Here is a 12794-nt window from a genome sequence, read left to right as displayed (position 1 = left end):
GGGGGGTGGGGGATTCTCATAAGGATATAATGTTGTTTGGTTTATTGCTTAAGCAGTCGCTGAGATTATATTGACTTATTGATGGAAAATAGAGTCACATTTATTTATTTTCTAAGTCATACCACACTATAGTTTATATACAAGGACCAAAGAGTTTGGCCTGCTTCGTGTTCTCATTTTTGCCGTGGATTTTTTTGGTTGCGATTCTGGTATTGTCCCAGCCCCTAACACACACACACACACACACACACACACACACACACACACACACACACACACACACACACACACACACACACACACACACACACACACACACACACACACACACACCCAACAGCCCCCATCCCCCATCCCCACCCCAACTACCCCCAAAACACACGCCTAACAGCACTCAATACTCTACTCCCATCTGAACAGAACATGAGTCCCAAACTCTCAAAGCAATTACACTTTCCTAATACCTCTTTAATTAGCTTGCTAATTAACACTCACATTAGAGAAGTATTACAGTGCCTTATCAAGGCTTGCACACAATGCTAACACGCTAGGCAGAGACAGGAAATAAGGATAAGGTTACACACGCACATGTGCACACACGCACATGCGCACACACACCAGATGTGAATCTGAAGTTGACGCAGACAGAATTAGTTAGATGTATGAGAGAGAGAGAGAGAGAGAGAGAGAGAGAGAGAGAGAGAGAGAGAGAGAGAGAGAGAGGGAAAGAGAGGAGAGAGAGAGAGAGAGAGAGAGAGGGGAGAGAGAGAGAGAGAGAGAGAGGAGAGAGAGACAGAGACAGAGAGAGGAGAGAGAGAGAGAGAGAGAGAGAGAGAGAGAGAGAGAGAGAGAGAGAAACTCCAATTGAAGAATGGACAGACAGATGAACACACACAGCCATCTGTCCTATTGGATTTTCCTATGCTGAAAAGCAGTAGAGGTGAAGCCACAATGTCACTGCATCCAAACCTCTGTGTGTGTGTGTGTTTGTGTGTGTGTGTTTGTGTGTGTGTGTGTCTGTATGTTTGAATGTGTGTGTCCTCCCTTTCCCTTCTCCCCTCCTCACTTTTCCTCCTCCCCTCCTCCCTTTCCCTCCTCCCCTCCTCCCTTTTCCTCCTCCCCTCCTCCCTTTCCCTACTCCCTTTTCCTCCTCTTCTCCTCCCTTTTCCTCCTCTCCTCCTCCCTTTTCCTCCTCCCCTCCTCCCTTTCCCTCCTCCTCTCCTCCTTCTCCTCCCTTTCCTTCCTCCTCTCCTCCCTTTCCTTCCTCCCCTCCTCCCTTTCCTTCCTCCCCTCCTCCCTTTCCCTCCTCCCCTCCTCCCTTTCCCTCCTCCCCTCCTCCCTTTTCCTCCTCCCTTTCCCTTCTCCCTTTCCCTCCTCCCCTCCTCCCTTTCCCTCCTTTCCTCCTCCCCTCCTCCCTTTCCCTCCTTCCCTCCTCCCTTTCCTTCCTCCCCTCCTCCCTTTCCTTCCTCCCCTCCTCCCTTTCCCTAGTCTCTCCTCCTCCCTCCATCCCAGTCTGTCCCCTCTGTCTCTGCTAGCTGCTGTGCCCTTCAGTCTAGTGATGTTTAGGATCACATACATACATACATACATACATACATACATACATACATACATACATACATACATATACATACATATACACATATTCACACATACAGACACACACACACACACACACACACACACACACACACACACACACACACACACACACACACACACACACACACACACACACACACACACACACACACACACACACACACACACACAGATATTATGAGAAGTGTGTGTGTGTGGTGTGTGTGCGTCGCTCTCATCGATCACACACACAAACGCAGCACGCTGGGATCCGTGTCAACTCTGATGTCATCACTGGGTATTGACGTGGAATGGATTTTGTCCAGTGGGCCGCGGGGCTCATGGGATTGGTTCACTTCAATAAGAGATCCAGTTGAAAGTAGAGAGAACTTAGTGACTCAGGACCTTCTGTCAGACCAACTTCCGCCATTATGTGGAATTCTGTGTGTGTGTGTTTGTGGGCCCTATTCCCTATATAGTGCACTACTTTAGACTGGAGACCTATGAGCCCTATTCCCTATATAGCACACTACTTTTGACCAGAGGCTTATAGGGCCCTATTCCCTATATTGTGCACTACTTTAGACTGGAGACCTATGAACCCTTTTCCCTATATAACACACTACTTTTGACCAGAGCCCTCCATGCCCACCTGATAGGGTAGTCGGCTGCACTGAGGTTGATGAAGAAGTCCCAATTCCAGTCGGCCATCTTGAGAAGGTCGTCCATGCTACGCAGGTACATGGTGAGCAAGCTCGCCCCGCCCCAAATGGTGGACATCCTCCAGGAAGTAACACGGACGTTGGAATACTGGCTCGCTAGAGCCCCCACCTGTCTGTGGAGGTAGTTGGAACGCTGGGGGAAGGGAAGAAAGGTATTGGGTAAATTAATAGAGGTCTACAGGTTGACCTGGTCTGCATGTTTACCTGGTTTGCAGGTTGACCTGGTCTGCAGGTTGACCTGGTCTACAGGTTGACCTGGTCTGCAGGTTGACCTGGTCTACATGTTTACCTGGTTTGCATGTTTACCTGGTCTACAGGTTGACCTGGTTTGCAGGTTGACCTGGTCTACATGTTTACCTGGTTTGCATGTTTACCTGGTCTACAGGTTGACCTGGTCTGCAGGTTGACCTGGTCTACATGTTTACCTGGTCTGCATGTTTACCTGGTCTACAGGTTGACCTGGTTTGCAGGTTGACCTGGTCTGCATGTTTACCTGGTCTACAGGTTGACCTGGTCTACAGGTTGACCTGGTCTGCAGGTTGACCTGGTTTGCAGGTTGACCTGGTCTGCATGTTTACCTGGTCTACAGGTTGACCTGGTCTACAGGTTGACCTGGTCTGCATGTTTACCTGGTCTACAGGTTGACCTGGTCTACAGGTTGACCTGGTCTACAGGTTTACCTGGTCTGCATGTTTACCTGGTCTACAGGTTGACCTGGTCTACAGGTTGACCTGGTCTGCATGTTTACCTGGTCTACAGGTTGACCTGGTCTACAGGTTGACCTGGTCTGCAGGTTGACCTGGTCTACATGTTTGCCTGGTCTACAGGTTGACCTGGTCTACAGGTTGACCTGGTCTACAGGTTTACCTGGTCTACAGGTTTACCTGGTCTACAAGTTTACCTGGTCTACAGGTTTACCTGGTCTGCAGGTTTACCTGGTCTACAGGTTTACCTGGTCTGCAGGTTTACCTGGTCTGCAGGTTTACCTGGTCTACAGGTTTACCTGGTCTACACGTACAGTGCATTCGGAAAGTATTCAGACCCCTTGACTTTTTCCACATATTGTTACGTTACAGCCTTATTCTAAAATGGATTAAATTGTTTTGTTTCCCCCCTCATCAACCTACACACAATAACTCATAATGACAAAGCAAAAACAGGAAATATCACATTTACACAAGTATTCAGACCCTTTACTCAGTACTTTGTTGAAGCACCTTTGGCAGCGACTACAACCTTGAGTCTTCTTGGGTATGACGCTACAAGCTTGGCACACCTGTATTTGGGGAGTTTCTCCCATTTTTCTCTGCAAATCCTCTCAAGCTCTGTCAGGTTGGATGGGGATCATCGCTGCACAGCTATTTTCAGGTCTCTCCAGAGATGGTCGATCGGGTTCATGTCTGGGTTCTGGCTGAGCCACTCAAGGACATTCAGAGGTGAATATCTGGGTTCTGGCTGGGCCACTCAAGGACATTCAGAGGTGAATGTCTGGGTTCTGGCTGGGCCACTCAAGGACATTCAGAGGTGAATGTCTGGGTTCTGGCTGGGCCACTCAAGGACAGTCAGAGGTGAATGTCTGGGTTCTGGCTGGGCCACTCAAGGACATTCAGAGGTGAATGTCCAGACATGACGCCTGGCATTCAGGCCAAAGAGTTCGATCTTGGTTCCATCAGACCAGATAATCTTGTTTCTCATGATCTCAGAGTCCTTTAGGTGCTTTTTGGCAAACTCCAAGCGGGCTGTCATGTGCCTTGTACTGAGGAGTGGCTTCCGTCTGGCCACTCTACCATAAAGGCCTGATTGGTGGAGTGCTGCAGAGATGGTTGTCCTTCTGGAAGGTTCTCTCATCTCCACAGAGGAACTCTGGAGCTCTGTCAGAGCGACCATTGGGTTCTTGGTCACCTTCCTGACCAAGGCCCTTCTCCCCCGATTGCTCAGTTTGGCCAGGCAGCCAGCTCTAGGAATTTTTTATTTTTATTTTATTTAACCTTTATTTAACTAGGCAAGTCAGTTAAGAACAAATTCTTATTTACAATGACGGCCTACACCAGCCAAACCCAGACGATGCTGGGCCAATTGTGCGCCGCCCTTTTGGGCTCCCAATCACGCCCGGTTGTGATACAGCCTGGATTTGAACCAGGGTGTCCAGGGTGACGCCTCGAGCACTGAGATGCAGTGCCTTAGACCGCTGCCCCAAACTTCTTCCATTGTAACGTTCCTGACCTGTTTTATGTTGTTTTTGTATGTGTATATGGTCAGGGCGTGAGTTTTGGGTGGGCAGTCTATGTTTTCTGTTTCTATGTTGGTTTTGGGTTGCCTGGTATGGCTCTTAATTAGAGGCAGGTGTTTTGCGTTTTCCTCTAATTGAGAGTCATATTTAGGTAGGGTGTTCTCACTGTTTGTTGGTGGGTGATTGTCTCCTGTTTCGTTCATGTCTATACCATATGGGACTGTTTGGCTGTTCGTTTCGTTTTGATGTAGTCTGTTCCTGTCCGTGAGTTTTACGTTAGTTATGTAAGTTCATGTTCAGGTTTTCGTCTACGTCGTTTTCTTGTTTTGTAATTTTGTAAGTGTTTTGTTTTCGTGTTGCCGTCGTTTAAAATAAAGAGATGGCTTATTTCCCTAATGCTGCGTATTGGTCCACTGATCCTTCTCTCCTCTCCTCGCCCGAGGAAGAGGAGGACAACAGCCCTTACATCCATTTAAGAATGATGGAGGCCACTGTGTTCTGACATGCACTGGCCACTGTGGGACCTTATATAGACAGGTGTGTGTGCCTTTCCAAATCATGTCCAATCAATTGAATTTACCACAGCTGGACTCCAATCAAGTTGTAGAAACATCTCAAGGATGATCAATGGAAACAGGATGCACCTGAGCTCAATGTCTAGTCTCATAGCAAAGGGTCTTAAGACTTTTTAAAATAAATGTACAAAAATTTCTTAAAACCTGTTTTTGCTTGTCATTATGGAGTATTGTATGTAGATCGATGAGGAAAACAATTAATGCAATCAATATTAGAATAATCAATGTGTAAAAAGTGAGGGTGTCTGAAAACTTTACGAATGCACTGTATATAATAGTAGTGTGAGGTGTGGCAGATGGTCTGTAGTAGTCTACATGTATATAATAGTAGTGTGAGGTGTGGTAGATGGTCTGTAGTAGTCTACATGTATATAATAGTAGTGTGAGGTGTGGTAGATGACCTTACCTGGTCTACATGTATATAATAGTAGTGTGAGGTGTGGTAGATGGTCTGTAGTAGTCTACATGTATATAATAGTAGTGTGAGGTGTGGTAGATGGTCTGTAGTAGTCTACATGTATATAATAGTAGTGTGAGGTGTGGTAGATGGTCTGTAGTAGTCTACATGTATATAATAGTAGTGTGAGGTATGGCAGATGGTCTGTAGTAGTCTACATGTATATAATAGTAGTGTGAGGTATGGTAGATGGTCTGTAGTAGTCTACATGTATATAATAGTAGTGTGAGGTATGGCAGATGGTCTGTAGTAGTCTACATGTATATAACAGTAGTGTGAGGTATGGTAGATGACCTGACCTGGTCTACATGTATATAATAGTAGTGTGAGGTGTGGTAGATGGTCTGTAGTAGTCTACATGTATATAATAGTAGTGTGAGGTGTGGTAGATGGTCTGTAGTAGTCTACATGTATATAATAGTAGTATGAGGTATGGTAGATGACCTGACCTGGTCTACATGTATATAATAGTAGTGTGAGGTGTGGTAGATGGTCTGTAGCAGTCTACATGTATAAAATAGTAGTGTGAGGTGTGGTAGATGGTCTGTAGTAGTCTACATGTATATAATAGTAGTATGAGGTATGGTAGATGACCTGACCTGGTCTACATGTATATAATAGTAGTGTGAGGTGTGGTAGATGGTCTGTAGCAGTCTACATGTATAAAATAGTAGTGTGAGGTGTGGTAGATGGTCTGTAGTAGTCTACATGTATATAATAGTAGTATGAGGTATGGCAGATGGTCTGTAGTAGTCTACATGTATATAGTAGTAGTGTGAGGTGTGGTAGATGACCTTACCTGGTCTACATGTATATAATAGTAGTGTGAGGTGTGGTAGATGGTCTGTAGTAGTCTACATGTATATAATAGTAGTGTGAGGTGTGGTAGATGACCTTACCTGGTCTACATGTATATAATAGTAGTGTGAGGTGGGGTAGATGGTCTGTAGTAGTCTACATGTATATAGTAGTAGTGTGAGGTATGGTAGATGGTCTGTAGTAGTCTACATGTATATAATAGTAGTGTGAGGTGTGGCAGATGGTCTGTAGTAGTCTGCATGTATATAATAGTAGTGTGAGGTGTGGTAGATGGTCTGTAGTAGTCTGCATGTATATAATAGTAGTGTGAGGTGTGGTAGATGGCCTTACCTGGTCTACATGTATATAGTAGTAGTGTGAGGTGTGGTAGAGGACCTTACCTGGTCTACATGTATATAGTAGTAGTGTGAGGTATGGTATATGGTCTGTAGTAGTCTACATGTATATAATAGTAGTGTGAGGTATGGTAGATGGTCTGTAGTAGTCTACATGTATATAATAGTAGTGTGAGGTATGGTAGATGACCTTACCTGGTCTACATGTATATAGTAGTAGTGTGAGGTATGGCAGATGGTCTGTAGTAGTCTACATGCATATAATAGTAGTGTGAGGTATGGTAGATGACCTTACCTGGTCTACATGTATATAGTAGTAGTGTGAGGTGTGGTAGATGACCTTACCTGGTTTACATGTATATAGTAGTAGTGTGAGGTGTGGTAGATGACCTTACCTGGTCTACATGTATATAGTAGTAGTGTGAGGTGTGGTAGATGGCCTTACCTGGTCTACATGTATATAGTAGTAGTGTGAGGTGTGGTAGATGGCCTTACCTGGTCTACATGTATATAGTAGTAGTGTGAGGTGTGGTAGATGACCTTACCTGGTCTACATGTATATAGTAGTAGTGTGAGGTGTGGTAGATGACCTTACCTGGTCTACATGTATATAATAGTAGTGTGAGGTGTGGTAGATGACCTTACCTGGTCTACATGTATATAGTAGTAGTGTGAGGTGTGGTAGATGACCTTACCTGGTCTACATGTATATAACAGTAGTGTGAGGTATGGTAGATGACCTTACCTGGTCTACATGTATATAATAGTAGTGTGAGGTATGGTAGATGGTCTGTAGTAGTCTACATGTATATAGTAGTAGTGTGAGGTGTGGTAGATGACCTTACCTGGTCTACATGTATATAGTAGTAGTGTGAGGTGTGGTAGATGGCCTTGAACAGGCGTTGGAACTGCCGAGACGCTCTGCCATGGACCACCAAGACGAAGACGACGCGAACAGGCACAGCAGGGGCAGTCTGCTCTGAGCCATCATCCCACTGTACATTCACATTGGCCTTACCTGGAGAGACACACACACACACACACACACACACACACACACACACACACACACACACACACACACACACACACACACACACACACACACACACACACACACACACACACACACACACACACACACACACACACACACACACATAGGGAAGGTAGGAAGAAGACAGGGGTAACTTTATTACTGAAGAAATGCTGTGTTAAATAGTAGAGTTCACAAATAGAACGTTTTATAGAAAGTGTCATTTCTATAATTGTGTATGCATTAAATGCCAGGATGTCATAAGGTGAATGCACCAATTTGTAAGTCGCTCTGGATAAGAGCGTCTGCTAAATGACTTAAATGTAATGTAATGTCATACTCATTTAGGCTTTTCATCTAGTGGGAATTCACTGCACAGTATTAAGGAAAGAGAATCGTTTCCAGACCCACGTGTGTTTGACAACAACAGCTGATAATCAGAATAGGGGGATGGGCTGTACCAAAATGATCCAATGGCGGGGGACAACCCAACTGGGCATTAGATGATGACTTCTCAGTATGTTGATGTTTAGATGGTGACTTCTCAGTATGTTGATGTTTAGATGATGACTTCTCAGTATGGAGAGGTAGTATGTTGATGTTTAAATGATGACTTCTCAGTATGTTGATGTTTAGATGATGACTTCTCAGTATGTTGATGTTTAGATGATGACTTCTCAGTATGTTGATGTTTAGATGATGACTTCTCAGTATGTTGATGTTTAGATGATGACTTCTCAGTATGGAGAGGTAGTATGTTGATGTTTAGATGGTGACTTCTCAGTATGTTGATGTTTAGATGGTGACTTCTCAGTATGTTGATGTTTAGATGATGACTTCTCAGTATGTTGATGTTTAGATGATGACTTCTCAGTATGTTGATGTTTAGATGGTGACTTCTCAGTATGTTGATGTTTAGATGATGACTTCTCAGTATGGAGAGGTAGTATGTTGATGTTTAGATGGTGACTTCTCAGTATGTTGATGTTTAGATGGTGACTTCTCAGTATGTTGATGTTTAGATGATGACTTCTCAGTATGTTGATGTTTAGATGATGACTTCTCAGTATGTTGATGTTTAGATGGTGACTTCTCAGTATGTTGATGTTTAGATGGTGACTTCTCAGTATGTTGATGTTTAGATGATGACTTCTCAGTATGTTGATGTTTAGATGATGACTTCTCAGTATGTTGATGTTTAGATGATGACTTCTCAGTATGTTGATGTTTAGATGATGACTTCTCAGTATGTTGATGTTTAGATGATGACTTCTCAGTATGTTGATGTTTAGATGATGACTTCTCAGTATGTTGATGTTTAGATGATGACTTCTCAGTATGTTGATGTTTAGATGATGACTTCTCAGTATGTTGATGTTTAGATGGTGACTTCTCAGTATGTTGATGTTTAGATGGTGACTTCTCAGTATGTTGATGTTTAGATGGTGACTTCTCAGTATGTTGATGTTTAGATGGTGACTTCTCAGTATGTTGATGTTTAGATGGTGACTTCTCAGTATGTTGATGTTTAGATGATGACTTCTCAGTATGTTGATGTTTAGATGGTGACTTCTCAGTATGTTGATGTTTAGATGGTGACTTCTCAGTATGTTGATGTTTAGATGGTGACTTCTCAGTATGTTGATTTTTGTTGCAAACGTTTTTACTAAACTCTCACTCCTTTCCACTCTTCCTCCCTTTCAGTCGTCCATCCACCCTTCCATTACCCCCCGCCACACACACACACACACACGCACACACGCGCATACACACACACACACGCACGCACGCACACACACACACACACACACACACACACACACACACACACACACACACACACACACACACACACACACACACACACACACACACACACACACACACACACACACGCATACACACACACACGTGAGTGTGCACACACACACTCTCCCTCTCTACCATTGGTGGTTGGTGTAAGGTCTACCCTGTGTGTATAAATATCGCTCTCTCCCAGCACACCACGCATCCCTGTCTAGGCCCCTCTCTGAGGAACGCAGGCAAGGCCTTACAGGGGAGCTACACTGGGGCGTTGTGAAAACAGTAGGTTTTTACCTTCCTAGGTTTTTACCTGCCCACTACTACAGGGCAGTAGTGGGCTCCTGAGTGGCGCAGTGGTCTAAGGCACTGCATCTCAGTGCAAGAGGCGTCACTACAGTCCCTGGTTCTAATCTGCATTGTTGAATACAGGCTCGTAAGTAAGCATTTCAGGGTAAAGTCTACACCTGTTGTATTTGGCACATATGACAAATACTATTTTATTTGAGGTTTTTACCTTCCTGCTACGCTGGACATTTAACTTTATCCCTAGGACAACCCAGCCAACTAGTCAGCCAGTCAACACAGTCAGCCAACTAGCCAGTCAACACTAGTCAGCCAACTAGCCAGCCAGTCAACACTAGTCAGCCAACTAGCCAGCCAGCCAGTCAACACTAGTCAGCCAACTAGCCAGCCAGTCAACACTAGCCAGCCAGTCAACACTAGTCAGCCAACTAGCCAGCCAGTCAACACTAGTCAGCCAACTAGCCAGCCAGTCAGCACTAGTCAGCCAACTAGCCAGCCAGCCAGTCAACACTAGTCAGCCAACTAGCCAGCCAGCCAACACTAGTCAGCCAAACTAGCCAGCCAGTCAACACTAGTCAGCCAACTAGCCAGCCAGTCAACACTAGTCAGCCAACTAGCCAGCCAGCCAACACTAGTCACCCAGGCAGCCAGCCAAAACCAGCCAGGCAGCACCATCCAGTCATTCTAAAGCTATACATATCCTCTCCTCTCCCTTACTGCATCATCAAAGAGACGTATAATCATATAAATTAAACGCAGAATCTGAACCTTAAACTTTCTGGGCGGTTGGATGACAGAGTCTCTCTTTAGTCAAGCTCTGCCCCCCCCACACACACACACAGGCTTTACTCAGCACTTCTCTATCTAACTCCTGTACTAACTAGTGTGTCATTACACTGGCTTTGCGTGGGCACTGCCCTATAGCGAGTAGAGTAGTATACGCAGCAGCTCAAATGGCCCCCTATGCCCTATATAGTGCACTACTTTTTTTTTACCAGAGTGTAGTATAAAGTGAACAAGGTGGTGTTTGGGACACAGCCATAGAGCAGTGCATGTGGTGGAATGTTCCCTGAATAGATCAGGCACTGGCAAGGCAGCCTCCCTGGGGAGTTCTAGACGGAACCCTCGGGAGAGCCCTGACTTCTGTCTCCAGGGTGACAAATACTCTTTCCCTCCCTCTGTCTTTCTCTTCCCTCTGGGGATGGCGAGGTGACAAGGAGAAAAGACAAGGAGAGGATACAAGGAGAGGAGACAAGGGGAGGAGACACGGCGAGGAGACTAAGCAAGGAGGAAAGGATAGGTGACAAGGAGGTGAGACAAGGAGAAGAGACATGGCAAGGAGACAAGGATAGGTGACAAGGAGGGAAGACAAGGAGAGGTGACAAGGGGAGGAGACAAAGATATATGACAAGGATAGGAGACAAGGAGAGGAGACAAGGAAACAAGTACAACTGTGGCGGTCATGTAATTCTGGATGAGGGTAATTGTCCAGCCAAAAGACTGTGGTCTCTGTCCTAACCGTTCAAATAGCAACAAAAAAGTAATAACATGTAGACATTTTTAGATGCACATTTTCTCCTTTCCTCCTCCACTCCTGACCGCATGTGCTGACATAGAAATAGAATGAATAGAGTGAGAGGTTCCAAGCCCGTTCTATTCATTATATTACAGGGCTGTGACGGTCACGGTACTTGGTGATTGGCCAGCCAAATGACTGCGGTCGCTGTAATAACCGTTTGAAATAGCATTTATTTCTTATATTTACACTGACCAGAAATATAAAGGAAACATGTAAAGTGTTTCATGAGCTGAAGTAAAAGATCCCAGAAACATCCCATTTCTCTCAAATTTTGTACAAAAATTGAAAGTCAGAGGGAGGGAAAGAGTCCTTGTCCCCGTGGAGACAGAAGTCAGGACTCTCCCGAGGGTTCTGTTTATGCTGTTCTGTGAAGGAGGTAGTACACAGCATTGTACGAGATCTTCAGTTTCTTGGCAATTTCTCTCATGGAAATAGCCTTCATTTCTCACAACAAGGATAGACTGACGAGTTTCAAAAGAAAGTTATTTGTTTCTGGACATTTTGAGCCTGTAATCGAACCCACAAATACTGATGCTCCAGATACATAATAATTGCAACATAATTGCAACAAATCAATATAATTGCAAAAGGGTTTTCTAATGATCAATTAGCCTTTTAAAATGATACACTTGGATTAGCTAACACAACGTGCCATTGGAACACAGGCCTATGTAGATATTCCATTAAAAATCAGCTGTTTCTAGCTACAATAGTAATTTACATCATTTAAAATAAAATAAATTACTAGGCAAGTCAGCTAAGAACAAATTCTTATTTACAATGACGGCCTAGGATCAGTGGGTTAACTGCCTTGTTCAGGGGTAGAATGACAGATGTTTACCTTGTCAGCTCGGGGATTTGATCTAGCAACCTTTTGATTACAAGCCCAACGCACTAGGCTCCCTGCCGCCCCATGTAGACATGAACAATGTCTACACTGTATTTCTGATCAATTTGATGTTAAAAAAAAGCTTTTCTTTCAAAAACAAGGACATTTCTAAGTGACCCCAAACTTTTGAACGGTAATGTACGTTTTGATTGTACATGTTATATATTGTAATAACTCACTATTTTTTCCAGGTAATGTATCACAAAGGCCTTTCTAGTACAGTACCTTCAAGAAGGTATTCACACCCCTTGACTTTTACCACATTTTGTTGTGTTACCGCCTGAATATAAAATGGATTAAATAGAGATTTTATGTCACTGATCTACACACAACACCCCCATCAGGTCAAAGTGGAATTATGTTTTTAGAAATGTTTTATAAATGTATTAAAAATGGAAAGCTGAAATGTCTTGAGTCACTAAGTATTCAACCCTTTTGTTATGTCAAACCTACATCAGTTCAGGA

The 12794-nt window shown here is 44.2% G+C and overlaps 1 protein-coding gene across 1 annotated transcript in view; it reads right to left on the bottom strand.

The window, feature by feature from the left end:
* Positions 1–12794, bottom strand: part of LOC129833354 (xylosyltransferase 1-like) — a 48122-nt gene that overhangs the window by 15300 nt on the left and 20028 nt on the right. Inside the window, exons 3-4 of the mRNA XM_055897898.1 lie at positions 7565–7737; positions 2234–2436 (exon numbers count right to left, since the gene is read on the bottom strand). Coding sequence (XP_055753873.1) covers positions 2234–2436; positions 7565–7737 — 376 coding nt within the window. The remainder of the gene's footprint in view (positions 1–2233; positions 2437–7564; positions 7738–12794) is intronic.

Source organism: Salvelinus fontinalis, chromosome 2 (assembly GCF_029448725.1).
Source record: "Salvelinus fontinalis isolate EN_2023a chromosome 2, ASM2944872v1, whole genome shotgun sequence".
NCBI lineage: Eukaryota > Metazoa > Chordata > Actinopteri > Salmoniformes > Salmonidae > Salvelinus > Salvelinus fontinalis.
The sequence above is the reverse complement of the archived record's forward strand: the minus strand, read 5'-3'. Positions and strand labels throughout refer to the sequence as shown.